We start from the raw sequence: 16,714 nt of genomic DNA on the forward strand, positions 1-16,714 counted from the left end.
RGAGGTCAAATGGCTAGAGCTTATTTCTGCTCAAACATCTTTCTTTGCAGTGAAAGAGTAATAAAGAATACATTTTGTGATGTGTTCAAGCTCTGCTACAGTGCCCTGTTTTAGCTAATGGACTGTGCATGACTTCTGTGCCGTAACTGTTAGCAGTAAGGTAATTCAGCAGTAGTTGTTAGGGCTAGTATGTGACACAGGAATATTTTAGGCAGCATTACAGCCGTCTCAGAGTTTGAAGAGCTATTTTGAATTTTACAGTGAACTAGCTGAACACCGTGTCCTCCCAGAGCAAGAATGGAGTCCTTCCTTCAGGGTCCTCTCAGTAACTTCTACAGATGAGACAGGCACTGTCTGAGGCTGTTCCACCTCCCACTGCACTGGCCCTGAGCAGAAAATATCCATTTTTGAATAGCAATGGCAAGTTCCTTTCACCTGGAACCACCTCCATGGATACTGTCCCAYGTGCCCTGCAAATAAGTTCATGGAAGAGCAGTTTCATCCTTGCAACTAGAATGACAACTACCGATGGAAGTTTTCTACACCAACATGGTCCTGTATTAAAACAGCAGCTTGCTAACTATAGCTGTCCTTCTTCCAGCAACCAACCAAGACAAAAATAACCCACAAACTGATAGGTAAGTGAATAAAACCTGCAAGACTAAGGCTGACTGATATTGGAAGAAAACCGGTTCAGTGTCACAGCTAAGCATAGCTCTCCTCTAAGGATATCTTGCAAAAGGAAGACAGACGCAGCATGGGGAAGCACAATCAAGATCACGCAAGAACACAAAACACTGCAGTAACTTCAACTCCCGACCCAGGCTCTGTGCTGCATGGCCTACACTTACACCTTTACTGCTCTATCTCCACATGTTGTTATACTTGCAAATTAGATTACCGATAGTTCAGATGCACCTGCGTGTACTCCTCACATTCTCTTGCAGAACAAACGCCACACAGTCACGCTGACATTATCAGAGTCCTCCTACCCCCCAGGTAGTTATTTTACAAGACTATATATTCAAATGGCAGGCAAAGCCTTTGAAGTTGCTTGGGTCAAATTCAACAGGCTCAGGCATGAGGGCACATTTCTGCCCCCCCCCCCATTTTTTTTTTTTTTAAACATACTGAGCTCTTCCTTCAGACCATTCCATGTGTAAGTATAAAAGCACTGTCAGGCAGCAATCAAGATTTTGCCAGTGTACAATAGTCTAAGTAGGGTTATTTCCTTCTTGCCATTAGTGGCACAGTAACTCCCATGCACCACTTTTGAGCATTTGCACCATACAAAGTCATGAAGTTAGAAAAATGTCTGCCCAGCCTTCAACTTGATTTAAGACTAACATGCATGAACATTTGAGAGTTGAATTCCCTAAATGAAATACAGTCAAGGAGCTTTCAGACAGTTAATCCTTGCTGCGATCCCATAATCATTTAAGTCACTAAAGTAAACTGGCTCTGTGCTCAGTAGCAGGGTAAAGGCTTATAAACAAGGTAGAGAAATGCCTCTCAAGGTGTCGTTCCAACACTGAAGTCTAAGATGGTATTTGCCAGGTGCGTGGGGGAAATTACCACTAATTTCTCCTTCCTAAAGGAAAGGTTCAAGAGACAAACCATTTGAGGAATAAAACTAAGTGTTGGGGTGGAGGAGGAAAGGCATGATTTAATGATAGAGCTGACAGAGTAAACAAAGCCTCCAACACCAACATTCAATTGTAATGTGCTTAACTATACCACTTTAATGCCTAGTTTAAAGTTAAGTTAGCCTCCTTCAAACCCTTTGGGAYAAAAGACACATCCTGTTTTAATGTATCAGCAGCAGAAATAGCAGTAGCACTTAATAAGCCAGTGGTCTGATTCTAGTCTTAGTCATGAAATGAACCATTTATACAGGTTTGCCCTCCAGTGTAATGCTAAATAACCAGACAACCTGAGGGTTTTATACTTCAGACATCAAATAAAGGAAAGATGCTTTTCCCCAGGATTTTACAAAAACTTATTTTCCTTTTGGGAAACAGTAACTGTAAAAAGGGAAATCATACACACAATCAAATCCAGAAGGAAAACGGGACTTAGCTCATCTCACATTTGACCTGCAATATGGTTTCAGGTAGTCAATTATTCTCAGCATTCTGCCAAGAGTCTTCTCTCACTCACACACACAGTGTGCACTCCTGAACGTACACTGACAACACACTTATGAGTTCAAAATGTTTGTAACTGAAATAAAAATATGAGGGCTAGGAAAATACAGTCAGCTTGATAGCTTCACATTTTTGCATTACAGATATTACCAAGATGCATCCCCTACCATGATGAGAGAATTAACGTCAACTTAAGTTATCAGCATTAAGTGTCAGTAACAAAGCCCCCTGGACACTGAGGATAAGGGCACCGGTGATTTTTTCCAGCTCTCACTATTCAAAATAAAGAGGGTTTCTTTATAACCCAACTAGTTTTCAGTTGTGATTTCGTAGGAGTTGATCAGGTTACAATGAAACAAAAGCTCACACCAAAGCACAATGATTTGTCCCCACGCAGTAATATTTCCAGATGCAGCCCAGCAGTCTATCAGCTTCTGAGATTCTTGTTTTGCACAGAAATGCARCCTTTGATCATGTATTCCTGCAAGTCTTCCACCTGTTCACCTTCTCCCCAACTCACTGATGTCAGTGTGGATAGTACTACTTCAAGATATGTTCTTGTTAAACAGCTAAGGGGCACCAACTCCCACTTAGTCCCTTTCAGCAGCCTATCCTAGTAGAAAAGTCCTACAATTCAAACACCTTTGCTTCTTTTTTTGGCATCTTCTATATCTTCCCAGGTTAAATTTGGCATCAGTGTTTAAAGTGGTAATAACCTAAACTGACAGCGTATGAAAGCATGGCTAAAAGCTCAAGTTCATTAGCTTTAAAGCTTATAAAGATCAGAATTCTACATTATTATTAGAATTACAAGGCTCAGCATCCAACATACACACAGGTTAACAAACCTGCTACAGAACTGAACAGCTGAAGTCTTACCTATTACATGCTACCACCACCACTGGTTTTGTAGTTATTAAGCATACATATGTAACGCCTTTTACTCATTTTAAGGGCAAACAGCCTTTCATAAACAGCCTCAAACACATTTGCTAAGAGTATTTCTGTGTCACAGCAGTCACCAGACAAACACTTATGGTAATTACCTTTAACTGAAATCCAGTCTCATTCACCATTTCTTTCCATCCACCTTCCTAAAAATACAGAAAAAGAAGGTACTGTTAGAGTGACCAAAGAGTGCAACAGCTTTTGCAAGTCATCATATCAGAACCACATCAGAGCTGGAAGAAGAACAGATTCTTCACTAAACCTGGGTTCAGTCTCACTCATCCTCCCCATCTTACTTGAAGAATCTGGGCTCAGAAAAACACATCATTGAGTTCTGCTTACACACTAGCCTCCCACAGAAACTTTCTCCTCTTCACCATGTGCCAGTGGGCTCAATTGCCCCTTTCTATCAGCCGAGGAGGTCACAGCTTTGCCTAAAGCACAAGTTCTACTCTCCAGAAAGAGGAGTAATTGTCATCTATTGACTATTAGATTATCAGCAGCTCCAAGGACATCTGTRGCTCAAGGCAGAATGTTCTAATGCCTTAGTTAACTTGTTTTCAAGTGGTCAAGATAATTGCTTCCTACTATATATTTATAAAAGAATGGTTTAAAACTTTCTTTTAAATAGTCAGAAGCAAATTATTCTCACAAGTTAGCCCAGAGTGCTGTAAGTTAACAGGCAGGGAACTTGGCTGGGGGGGGGGTGTAAAGTTTTGTACAGCAATTTTAAGAATGCACAGACAAATCTAGCTATTAGYCTAGAAGGAAACAAGTTTATCCTGTTAGCCTCCCCTTCTGCAGGAAAATTCCTTGGGCTAACAATAGGCATCCCTCTGCAGGCATAAGGCAACGAGAGAAGTTCAGTTTCACTCAAGCAGTGGGAAGATTATGACTCCCACCTTTACATTTAGAAGGGAAACAAGAACATATGGGCAACGACTCTGATGYGCTCAGTTTACAGTGCACAAACATTCACCCTGTTCACACACAGCAGCCATTTCTCCATGGCTTTCAGGACCCATATCGGTTCATCCACATACTATACTGCACTAGTATAAACATATCTGCTCACTTAGCTATTTGGGAATCTCTGGTAAAAGCCTAGAACACAAAGAAATGCCCAGCATCTTCCAAAGCTGACACCTGCAGAATGCAATGCTTTGTCTRACAACTGGATCAAAACTTTTGGGATAAAGTATGAATGGATCATGATTCAAATCACAAAGCTAAAGAAACTGTGTGCAGCCCAAAAGCAAGTTGGAAGCCAGTACTCTCTCTGCAGCCAGCAGGATAGTGTGCTAACTATTTCAGGTTTAGCACTAGGAAAGCTTTCCCAACCAATTCACATTAAATTTCTCAAAATGCTGTTCCAGAGAGGCAGAAGCTCTCTCTTAGAAGTCTTACAACTAGGCTGGAAAAAAATCAACGGTACGCTGGAAAGCCAGCTGCACAACTGCAGTGGGCTATTWGATGCATTTAGACAGAGCAGCCTTTTCCACCTTGTATTTACCGGTGTTGTCCATCCTTCTCTTGCACATACAACAAGCTACAGGTCACTGGCAGGGAAGAAGAGGAAGAAAGACTTATCTTAAAGAAATAATCACTAAAAAGAATGCATTTAGAAAGCATGCCACTTTACCTGCGTTAAAAATGAATAAAAGATGTTGTCCTGGCAAAGAACAGGATGCGAAGCCACACGTAACAAGAAGTTTTCCAAACCAATTCTTCGTCTTTCCACAAAATCTGGATCCATATTATCTGCCGATAGCTTATGCCAAACAAAGTCAGCCTATTTAAACAGAGGAGTGTTAATAGTAAATAAATAACAAACACAAGACAGAGCAAGCCGCAGCCTCAGCTTCCTTACCCTTTTTTCTGGCAAAGGTGGTACAACAATATGTGGATAAATTACTAACAAATAATTCCTCAACAATTCAAATTCACTGTAACGCCGCCACAAGGAGTCCACTGGGGAGCACTGTCCCTCATTCTGGGACTCAACAGCTCTGAAAGATAAAACATCAAGTTTGAGCATTACTAAGTTACCTTCCTCTCCCTCACGCCATCAGTACAATTGTAATAACGAGTCTAAAAATAGTTAGCCAGTAATGGTTACTGCATAACTTACTATCTGAACTAAACTTAAATAATTTCATATCTTAATCTTCTATATACTTAATTTAAAAAAGAAAAATCCTTAAAGGTTTTGTGTGATAACACTCAAAATTTCTGCATGTGCCAGGAACAGAGAAAAAGTCAACGCATTCTCATCCCACCACAAGCAAACATTAGGTCACTGTCAAGTAAATAGTTACACAAGTGGTTTAGCTCACATCACTACAGAATCAGACATATTACTCTTGGATCAGTGTTAGGCCGCTAGCCAGCATGACTTCACAAACAGCTGAAGGAGTCAGAGTGTTACAAGAAGGAACTTACTATTCAATAAAAACAGTCTAGACACAAAACTTACTAGACTGCATGCAACAACTAGAACAATTAGAAACACAACTTAAAAGTATTAGAGTTTTTAAAGGAAATTTTAGAAAGCATAGTGAATTTCAAAGCACTTCCAGTCCTTTTATTTGAAGTGGTATCTTTTTAAGTTCAAGGACTAAGGATGTGTAGTCTAACAAAATAGCTAAGATAGGATAAGCAGGTACAACAGAAGTGATGCATCTGAACATTTTGTTGAATACTAAGTCAAACATTTTCTATCAAGAGATTAAAAGAGCTTGTGTTATTGTAAAAGGAGAAATTGTGGAATTTTCTGGGATAAAAAGATAAAACACTTGGAGAAGAAAAAAACAAAAACAAGTAACAGTCTCTACACAAGACATTTAGAGCAACATAAGTACTTTGCAATATCCTAAATTGAGCATCAGGTCAGTATTACTTTTTGGCAATTGGCATATACCAGAATATACACATGGGGAGAGGCTTCAGATGGGGCACTTAAAAAGAAACCAGTGATATCTATGTCTACCTTAGCTCTCACATTAAGTAATCACTTAATGCAGGAAGCACYGACTGAAATCTGTGTGGAACAGTATTAACTAGGTTATGAGACTATCTAATAGTAGTTGAGGTTAGAAGGGACCTCTGGAGGTCTCTAGTCCGACCTCCTGCTCAAAACAGGGCCAACCAGAGCAGGTTGCTCAGAGCTGCATCCAGTTGGGTTTTGACTATCTCCAAAGATGGAGACTCTACAACCTCTATGGGTAACCTGCTCCAGTGCTTGATCATCCTCACCATAAAAAAGTTTGTTTAAATTGAGCTTCCTTTATTTCAATTTGTGTTCATTGCCTCTCATCCCGTTTCCGGGATCACTGGGAAAGTCTAGCTCAGTCTTCTTTACTCCCACCCATCAGGTATTTATGCTCACTGGTAAGATCCCCCCYGAGCCTTGTCTTCTCCAGGCTAAACAGCTCCAGCTCTCTCAGCCTCTCCTCTTTTGACAGATGCTCCAATGCCTTAATCATCTTCAAGGCCCTTTGCTGGACTTGCTCCAGTATGTCCATGTCCTTCTTGTCCTGACGGGACACAGTCCATTATGAACTACAAACACTTATACAGTACTCAGCAGCATAGTATACTAGGTTATTTCTTTCAGTAGGATTCAGGCTACATAGCTCTTGAATTCATAACAACTTTCTGGAGTAAAGTTCAAGACATCTAAATGATATGCACATTATTTGACATTTTAAGCTGTTAAATTACTAGGCTGGATTTCTAATAACCTTACTGAAAAAACAAATAACCCTGCCCTTGAGCATCCCCACAYATGTGATACATTTAAACAAAATACAAGGCGGCTTTGTCATCCATGCCATCCATATCTGATCTGTCATTAGACAGGAACAACCTTGCTATATCCTCTTGTTTAGATTTAAAAAAAAAAAGTGTGGTTATATCTTGAGGTTGAAGTAATATAACACAGAATTACCTCATCAGAATCTTTTAAAATGATTAATGCACAGCTTTTCCTGGATATCTACAGCTGCTCTGAGAAAATGACATTTATTCCAGGTGACTGAAGYTGCAGGAGAAAAATTTACAAGGAGAAAGGGAAGAGAAAAGGGATGCATGCATAAAGATTCAACACAAACTGCTGCAGACCAAAACTGTTCGAGACTGACTTAAGTAGAAGAGGCCAGCAAACTGCTGACAGTCACTAAGTCACACTGCAAACTTATCCCAAGAACTCCTCTCTATGACAGTGTATTTAGATAAAGGTGCAGCTGCAACCATGGTTTGTTTGGAAGAGGGTACACTTAGCTTAGCCCTGGTCTGACAGGCAGCACAGTATTCCTCTTTGCATGAATGTTGCATAATTTAAACATCTCAAGAACACTTCAGCTAAAAGTGTGTACCTAGTGATCACATTACCACCAAGTTGGAGGTAAATTTAACACAGATAAGGAATTAAGCTACTATGCTCCAGAAGATTAATTGCTTTGTTGAAAGCAAAAGGCACACACCTGACTCTCCTAAAGGAGAAACTCCCAGCAGGATTTTTTAAATAATCTGGCCATTCAAGACAGTCTCTCTCATTAAACAGATCTCTAATTCTGAAATACTTCTATCTTCAACTTCAGCAGCTATCAATTAGTTCAACTGACTTGCAACATAAGTTCCAAGAGTGCTACCTCTGCATGGGTTATTACTGACACTTAAGCAAGACTGCCACCATAAACACATCCATRTGGACCCTGTCTGAGGGCATACTGCACAAGCACATGTGAATATGGAGAAGAGGAAAAGTAGTCCTGAATCCCCATGAAAACCCAGTCACATCCCACAGGGACTCACCTGTGGGGCAGACACAGGTGCTGCTGCCCCAGCAAGAAAACCCTGGAGACTCACCCAGAGCTAGGTGGACACATTGCCCAAAATGAAGCAGGCTGCAGCCACCCTTACTTTGAAGGCAGGAGCATTAGAGACCTAGAACAAAGAGCTCTCTGTAATACAATGGACGTTTTATTAAATAAGGAAGAGAGGAAGCAAAAATCTGTGAGATGCATCTGGTCCACTACTATTAAATGGCTTTGTCATTCCTATGCATAACATCTCCTGGCAACAGCAAATGCAACCCTGGGATTGGTACAGGTGCTGTGTTTAAGTACCTCTTCTCTCTAGCTTAGTTTTTTCTGTAAAAACAGTTTTACTAAAAAAAAAATAATAATAAAAAAAAGTTTTAACTGAAGCTTAAGGCTCTCTGCATTACCTCATAACTAAGGGACAGGCTAAGTGTACATACACCACTGATTGTTTATGGCAGCCTAACACATCCCAGACACACCGTAGAGTTACAGAGGCTTAAGAAGTTACCGCCAAAGCTAAATGCCAAGCAGGAAAGTTCACTTTATTTTTAAAAAAGTCATTCTTACTTTTATTCTTGTCAGTATGAGCCCTTAAGGAAAAAATACTGCTGACCGCAATTATTTTCCATCTCCACTAACTTATTCTACAGGTTTATACTGTCATAGGCAACTTCAAATACAGWTTTCTGCCTCCATAATACTAGTTGTTTAGAAAAGTTCATTTGGCTGTTTCATTTCAACTTTGTGTGCACTTACAGTACAAGTTTTCTCTTCTGCCTGTAACCCAATCAGTTGCCGATGCAGTGCAAGTCTTATCTTGCATTTATCATTCTCTGAACGATCTTGCAAGCTCCCATGATATGAATGAGGTCATCGTAGAGAAGACCGCATAGGAATATATCTTTCAAGGAAATACCTGGTCCAGACATTCCCACTCCCCTTTTCAAGGGCACTTATTCAGAAAAGAACTACAGAATTTTGGTAGTATGCACTTGTGAGTGGCCTTAATATAACACATTCATACCAAATACTATAACAGTAATATAAATAAGTARTATAAAGTTAGGGAGTTTGTCTTCCATAGTTTGAACTGCCTTAATCCATCCATTTTTGCTAAATCAGCTTTCTCATGTAGAAGTTCATCAGTATTTTTCTTAAAACTTCAATTCCTGCAGTCAGGAGAGTCACATTATCATTTAAGAAGTGTCATTATTTCTAATACCATAAGCGTGGCAAGAGACATAGGAAATATTTCTGTTACAAACAGGGGAAAAAAATGAAACCAAGAAGATAAAGAATATATTTATAAATTTAAAAGTGACTTCATGGATTGAGGTCTGTTTGATGAACCATATACCCTCTACTTCTGTAGTATAAACTACAGGTTAGAAGAGAACATACTTGTTTTCCAGGCTACCATTGCACCCTACAAATATTGAAGGAAGACCAAGATACCAATAGGATCATTATGTATTTTAATAGTGTAGCAGTCCATTTAGTGCTTGCAATGGTTCAGGCCAGCTAGTATCAGTAAGCTGTCCCTGTAAGAGACCACAGCCTTCTGACAGAAGGCTATTCTAATGCAAGTTAGGCTCTTAATGCTTCATGACTGTTTGGCAGAGTTCACTATGAACTAGAAGCAGCAAAGAAAGCTCATTTGGAGCCTTAATTGTGCATTTAACTGTGTATTTGCTTGAATTAACAAGAACATGTCACTTATTAAACCAAAAAGAAAAACCCAAAAGAGCAATAACACCTCAATTCACTCATGCTGGGGGGAGGGGGGGAGTGGGGAGTAGAAAATTAACCAGGAGACAAAATTTTAAAGAGGTTGTCTAAGAGCGTGGTGCTTCAGCAGGGAAGGACCAGYTTTCTGAAGGTGCCTAGCTATATGTCTGAACGACCTACTTCCATCACACAGTAAGAATGCAGGCATCCTGTTGCYTGAAGATATTACATCCAGGAGAGGCTTCAAGAACCTGAGAGGGAAGGGAGCAGCTGGCCAGAGCGGTTCATACCTCTCACCGCCACTTCCCTACTACTCACACTGAAGAAACTTAAGAAATTTGACTCAGGCTAAGACCTACCATCAATTTGTTCCAAAACGGCAGATCTGGGGACTGTAGGTTAGGCTGCCCTAAACCTAAATTAATCGAGCTTTAAAACCCTCATGAGAGAAATACTAACTTCATCTTACAACCTGAAGAGAAGGTTGCAACTTAAATTGCTACTAAAGAACCCTGAAGACCAAACCTGTGTAGTTTGTTTTGGTTTTTTTGAACTAAACAGCACCTAATACACCCCTCAACATGCTGTATTAAGAAGCCTACCATTATTTCTCTTCTCAAATTACACTTATTTCCTTTATTCTAAAATATATTTACTCTCACTGCCTTAGAAGTGTATGTGTCGCCTTTTTAATTTTTACCATTGTATAACATAGTTCTTGTTTTGGGTGAAAAGCAGTTAAGAGAAACAGAAAACAAGCAAACGGAAAAAGAGTGACAGCAAAATACAGACACTCATCCCGAGAAATCTCTGGACGAAGTTTTGYGGTTCCTCTTTGCTTAACTTTCCCCTGCAGGGAGCAGCGGCCGGACAGCTGCACCTGAGCGAGRGCCTCCCACGCGATCACTGCACCCTGCTCCTTCGCCCATGCTGGGAATTCCCCGCTGCCTCTGCCGCCGGCACCACCCGCTCTACTCATTTTTTCAACAGGCCATGAAACTTCAGTTTTAGCAATCRGGGGGAAAAAAGACAACATATTGAGAGTGCAGCTGCATAACGTCCAGTAAAGAAGCTATGCTTTTTATACTTGAGTTAACTCATTTGAATAAATTACTTAAGATGTGTTTTAAAATTATTAATCCTAGTTTAAAATTCTTTGCTACTGTGAAGGCATACCTACTTCTTCTCTCCCCCTCCCACCCAGGCTTTGATAAAGTAAAAAAAAATCAGATTCTGCCTTCTAGACCACCTAACACTGAGGAGATGGGTAAAGGAAAAGAACAGCAAGTCCTTTGCAATGCCGCGGTGGGAAAGCACGGTATCGCCCTCAGTTACGAGCCAGTATCCACATGACTGCCTTTTAAACACAGTAAAAAGAGGTTGAAACTGCATGGATGGATTTGGGACAGGCAAGCAAGATGACAGAAATCATTTCTTTAATCTCACAAAAAAACATCTCCACCTGGTTACATTATGAGACCATAAAATATCACCAGTTACAAGAGCACTTCTCCCCAGGAAGCCCATTCCCGAAAGGAAGTAGAAATCCACAGAGGTACTCATTACACTTAATACCTTCATTACCATCTAATTTTTTAGACCACATTCTGAACTCCACCATTAAATGCAAGTGCTGCAGACCAGTTTCAATTAAGATTATAATCACTTGTTGACATTCAGTCAAACTTCTCAATTTGTTTTGGTTTTAAAAACACAATATAATACTTGTACAGTCTTCAGACAGGAAAACCATGCGTTTCCCCTCTAAGTACAGTTTTAACAATGCACGTTATTCATTGAATGAACCTGCCTGAAAAAAAATTAGAAGACAAAACTGAAACCTTCAGCCTTTACCTTCATAACTGACGTTATCATAAGTGATTAGAAGATTATGTTACTCCAAATTCATTTACCTTAATTCAAAGTGCCAATGTGAAAACTTTAGTCCATCTACTTAACCTCTTCCCATTTGCCATTTAAAACTAATTATATTAAATGAGCCATTAAACAATTCTTAATGCAATAAAAAGAGGAATGGCTGCAAAATATTAAAGGAGGAGGAAAGGAAGTACATTGGGTTTATTTCCTTATAAAAGCAATCACTTCTTCAATTGCAGAAGCAATAAGTTAGCTTTAAGCCTTTGACCTTCCAGTGTATGACAAGTGACACTTTCATTCCCCTAAAGCAGACAAGGTTCACTCCCTGTGTACAGGAATGTAGTTTAAGGGGGCTGGGCAACTTTTTCTATTAGCTGTCTAGAAAAAGGTCTCTGTATTTAGGCTTTGAACAAACAGAAGAATATAAAGATCAATGACCATACACTTTTTAAGTTACCAAAAGTTACCTGGCAAGCTGTATGACAAAGAGCTTTCCTGTCAGAAGATTATCCACAGACTTTTTTTTTTTTTTTTGGGATACTGCGTCAACTAAACAGCTTGCTATTTTAAACTAAAATATACTGGGCAGGCTGATGATTCATAATAAAATATAAATTAAGTAAAAACCAGCAGAAAAGTAAGCTTTACAATGTTCCCTCTTCTTTCATCTCCTGCCTCTTCCCCATTTATAGCKCATGCCAAATTCACAGATTTTCTTCCCTTTTTCCTAATATCTCCTTTGGCGGATAAAACTTCCTGACTCTCAGTACCAAAAACTGCATTTTGCTGTGTTATTAGAAGACTGCACACCTCTGCAGGCACTCATTCTGTGCTTCTCCCTGGGAACGCACACCTAGGCTAAGAGCCTAACATGGAACATRAGGCTAGGAAAAGAAACTTGAAGAAAACTTAGCAAAGGTTTTCAAGCTTACTCCTGAAGCACCCTAGTGCAGCATTAGCACCACTGAACTGAGACCTGGCAGGCTGCTGACTCCAGGTTCATTTCCCTCATAGAAACTTTCCTTAAAGCTCCTTACATTTTGGATGGGCAACCAAAGGTCTTAAACGAGAAGCAGGTATCGCTTCCTCATGTCCTAATCCAACTAATGGAAAACTTTCCAAACGCTGAAAGCAGAAATAAGATTAGGAGCTTCCCCCAGCCATCCTGGGGGAGTGACAAGCAAATGTAGTCAGCCAACCTGTCAACCTACAGCTAAAGGAAGTACAGACTAGTAAGACTGGAAACCAGCAGTCTTGCTATTAAGTAGTCCCCCATCATGCAACCCAGGTGTGTTACTTTTCCTAAAGCCACATTAAAGAGCAAAACCAAAAAAATGTTCACAAAAAGGTTTATCAGCCCATGCAACCAGGAAGTCTAGGCTAGCGATCTGAAAGCCAGCAAGGACCAAATTGGAGTTAATTCAATGGAAGTGCCCTAGTACGATGAAACAAACTGTTTACTTTAAAGGAGAASGGGGAAGAAAGGCAGGCATCTCCATGCTGCCTGTAACAAAAAGCAACTGCAGCTCATCAGCGGGGAATTCTAGAAGTGTTCTGCATTCTGATTAGTTTTCAGCCCTGTCATGAAAAATGAAGGGTACAAGACCAGGAGCCAAATTCTAGGTTTTATACTATCTCAGTTCTTCCTGCAGTTTCAAGCAGAGTTTTGTAGGAGACACAGCTGCCTAGATTTCTAAAAAAAAAAAAAAAAAAAAAAAAAAAAAAAAAAAAAAAAAATCAAGCAACTCCGAATTTAAGTGAGGTGCTGGATATCTGCATTTTCCCTTATATGAAAGCAGTTTGCTGAGCACCTACATCTCAAGAAGGAATATTTAGTTACATATGGGTTCTTAAAATTAAAGTATTTGCCTTAATGCCATTTCACACATAAAGAGGTGGAAGCACTCATCTGTTCTCACAGGCAGAATGTAAGAGCTAAGTTATTTTTAAACATCAGCACAGTATAACAGAAGCTGTGAAGCAAACTGACTTCAGGACTAATTGAAAGGAAAKAGCTCACCACAGAAATGTACCAAACTAATGCAGAAAGGTGTAAACCAAGAATAAAGGAGATGCTTTCAGGAAGCACGACCCTGGAATTTGCTGAAGCCCTGGGGTCTACAGCAGTGAGGTTTGTTTTGTCTCAAAGAAAGAAATCTAAGTCAAGGTGTAATGATCACAAAAAAGATGATGAAAAGTAAGAGATCAAAGAAGCTGCATGGAAATGACAGAACACTAAAAATTATTTTCTATTTTGAAAAGGAAGCAACACCATCGCTTGCATTTTGAAAACACAATTTCATCAGGGCTGATGAAACCAACATGTTAAAGATTTAGGTGCTCAGCTCCTGTTCTGCAACAAATACATGATGGTTGTAATTGCATCCATCTTGTGTCTTTTATTCACTAAGCTGCATGCAATTCTTCAACTCAAATTGTAACTAAATCCTAGATAGCAGCAACAGTGGAACCCCAGCTCACGTAAATGTAATGCAACTATTATTAAGTGGTCTTCCTTTTATATTACTATAAATTGAGTTTGATTCTTTAGCTACAATGTATCCTATTACCCACAGACAAATTACTGTGAAGCCCACCTACAGCTACAGGCTCAGTGGGAAGCACATTTAATAGCCAGCAGTTACACTTATGCAAGAAATTTTGCCTTCTCAGCAAAAGGTATACGGAACCTATTTTACTAGAGATGTGACAAACCCACATTTTCAATAATTCTGTGACAAACATGTAATCAGTCTTGGTATTCACTGACCACAGAATTAAATAAATCTTAAGGAAAGGAAGAAATCTGGGCTGCAAAGTACTATGCCACTATGAGAGAACCACTGGGAAAGACCAGCAGGAGGGAGTTTAAAGTAATATAAGCATGACTGAGAGAGGAGATGCAGACAGCATGTTTTGGGGCTGTGTAAAGATGTCCCCAGAGTACACTTTACATCACAGCTAGGCACAAACCATTCCAATTTTCCCTCTCTTCTCATTGAGAAACACCAATACAGGAAAAAGTAGTATTACTTTTGTGCGAGAAGATGYGATCTTTAATAAACTGTAAAAGAATTTTTTAAAAAGACATCTCAGCAGCTGCCAAAGAGTTACAGTATTTGGAAAAACACACTGTACTTATAATGGATTTTACTCTTGAAGTTTAACAAAATACAATAAACACATCCCTGTAGGTCTGCAGCACAGGCAGYGTGAAATGATTACCGGTATGTCACTTAATTGGTTAAACAAGTTAAGAAGCCTTTAACTAGTAGCTAGAAGACATGTGATAGCATTATAATTTAAACTCTTCAGAGCATTGCAAAGTGCTATACTTTAAACAAATGCAATTGCTKTGTTTCAGAGTTTCATCTGCACAGCCCACCATTCCCGAGGCAAGGCCCAGAAGTTAAAACTGTTGATACAAAAACACGAGACAAAACTCTTAATAAAGACYGATTAGGAACTTCTTGCTCCCGCTGAGTAACATGATCCTACATAACTGGAGTAACAGTAATGTAACGGGATTTCACACAGTCAGATTTAAAAAGCCTCCCTGAAAAAGAGATTTTAAAGTTTTGCTCACTACTTAACACTTAAAACTGCAAGTTGGCTTTGGTGTAGCAAGTGTGTTTGCCGTACTTGTAATACTAAATTTGTTAACAGAAACGGAAGAAAACTGGAAGCAGCAAATTCTCCAGTGAAAATTTAAGCCAGTTAGGAGGAAGAAAACTGTTAGTTAACCCTAACCCTAGAACATCTACGCAGAGTTTTGCTTGGTCTGGGCATCACGTATGCTTCAAATACTGCCAGAGAGTAAGTTTTGTCCACATTACATCAATCATGAGATTTCTTTACTTTCTTGTGATACCAAGTATGTCTAACCATTACTTTAGACCACAGTGTGCAACCTCTGATACACAACCTGCACATACAACCTCATATCTGCATATATGAATTCATCCAGCACACSTCCAAGAAATAACCAATGTTTCAGGCACACATTTTTCCTCCTAGCTCCAAGTGCAGAGTTATGGTATACGGTTACACAACACTAGCATTAGTACTTAACTGGAGACCAGACGCCAAGTTTTCACAAGAAGAGATCCTCCAGTGTAGATTGAGCGCACATTACAAATCATAAACCAACTAAATCTTCTCACCAAYGGCACCTGAATATTTTTATGAGGGGAGGAGCAAGAATGCATTTGGAACAGCACATCCAAGCCTACAAAGAGCGAGTTCTTGTCACCCACCTTGTCTCGATGAGGTAAGCAGTGTAGGTTTCTTGCATGTTCATGGCATTTCTCCCAGTCCGTTTTTCCGCTTCCGAAACGGTGATTTCTATTTTTTTGGATAAACAGTCTTCCATCTTTTTAGAAGAGGAAAATAAAGATTTGTGTAACGTTACCCACGCAAGATAAAGGCTATTAACCCTGCCACCCCTATTCCCTCACCAGTAGTGTTCACATAAGGCAGGCAGAAATTTTGACGATGCTTAATTTTACACGTGTTCTATATCACATTTGCAAAAGAAAACAGAAAAATCTGGGGGGGGGAACAAAGTCAAACATAAGCATTTTCAGATACCAAAGACTGTCATTAGGTGAGAAGGCACAGAAAATAATGAAAGTAAATAAATAATATAATAAAGTAATAAAAAGAAAGAGAGACAGTTCTCCTTACAGGTAATGAACTAACTTCTGGTTTTTGTGGGGTTTTTTTAAATAGCACTTTTTTACCCAACCACTTCCCCACTACCAGTGAATTCACCCTCAGCACACCTGAGAAGCCTGCAACCATTATTCCCCTTTTAAAGGGAAGGGAACACAGCCCAAAGACACCATATCCAGAGGGAGACCTTTTATCTCCAAGAGGCAAATTATACATATATATATATATAAAATACACACACACACATATATATGTGTGTATATATATAATACATACAATTTTTTCTTTAACCCGCTGGCAGAGAGAAGCCCACAAGGCACGCCGTGCCCCCTGTCAGGGCAGTGCGCCAGCACCCGGGGAAACTTTTCACAGGAATTCGGCGGGGAGAGCGATTTATTCGTGAGTTTTATTTATTTATTCCACAGAGAACGAGGAGTAAATAAATAAATGGATGGCTAAATAAACGAAGGAAGCCGGGAAAGCGGCAGCGCCCGCAGCCCCCCGAGGACGGCC

General features: G+C 39.7%; 1 protein-coding gene across 1 annotated transcript in view; it reads right to left on the bottom strand.

The window, feature by feature from the left end:
* Window positions 1-15,899, bottom strand: part of SNX4 (sorting nexin 4) — a 34,995-nt gene extending 19,096 nt beyond the window's left edge. The window contains exons 1-4 of the mRNA XM_026087402.1: window positions 15,784-15,899; window positions 4,966-5,104; window positions 4,738-4,887; window positions 3,194-3,241 (exon numbers count right to left, since the gene is read on the bottom strand). Coding sequence (XP_025943187.1) covers window positions 3,194-3,241; window positions 4,738-4,887; window positions 4,966-5,104; window positions 15,784-15,899 — 453 coding nt within the window. The remainder of the gene's footprint in view (window positions 1-3,193; window positions 3,242-4,737; window positions 4,888-4,965; window positions 5,105-15,783) is intronic.
* Window positions 15,900-16,714: the final 815 nt, after the last annotated feature.

Source organism: Apteryx rowi, unplaced genomic scaffold (genome assembly GCF_003343035.1).
Source record: "Apteryx rowi isolate R43461 unplaced genomic scaffold, aptRow1 scaffold_715, whole genome shotgun sequence".
In the NCBI taxonomy this organism is placed as follows: Eukaryota; Metazoa; Chordata; class Aves; order Apterygiformes; family Apterygidae; genus Apteryx; species Apteryx rowi.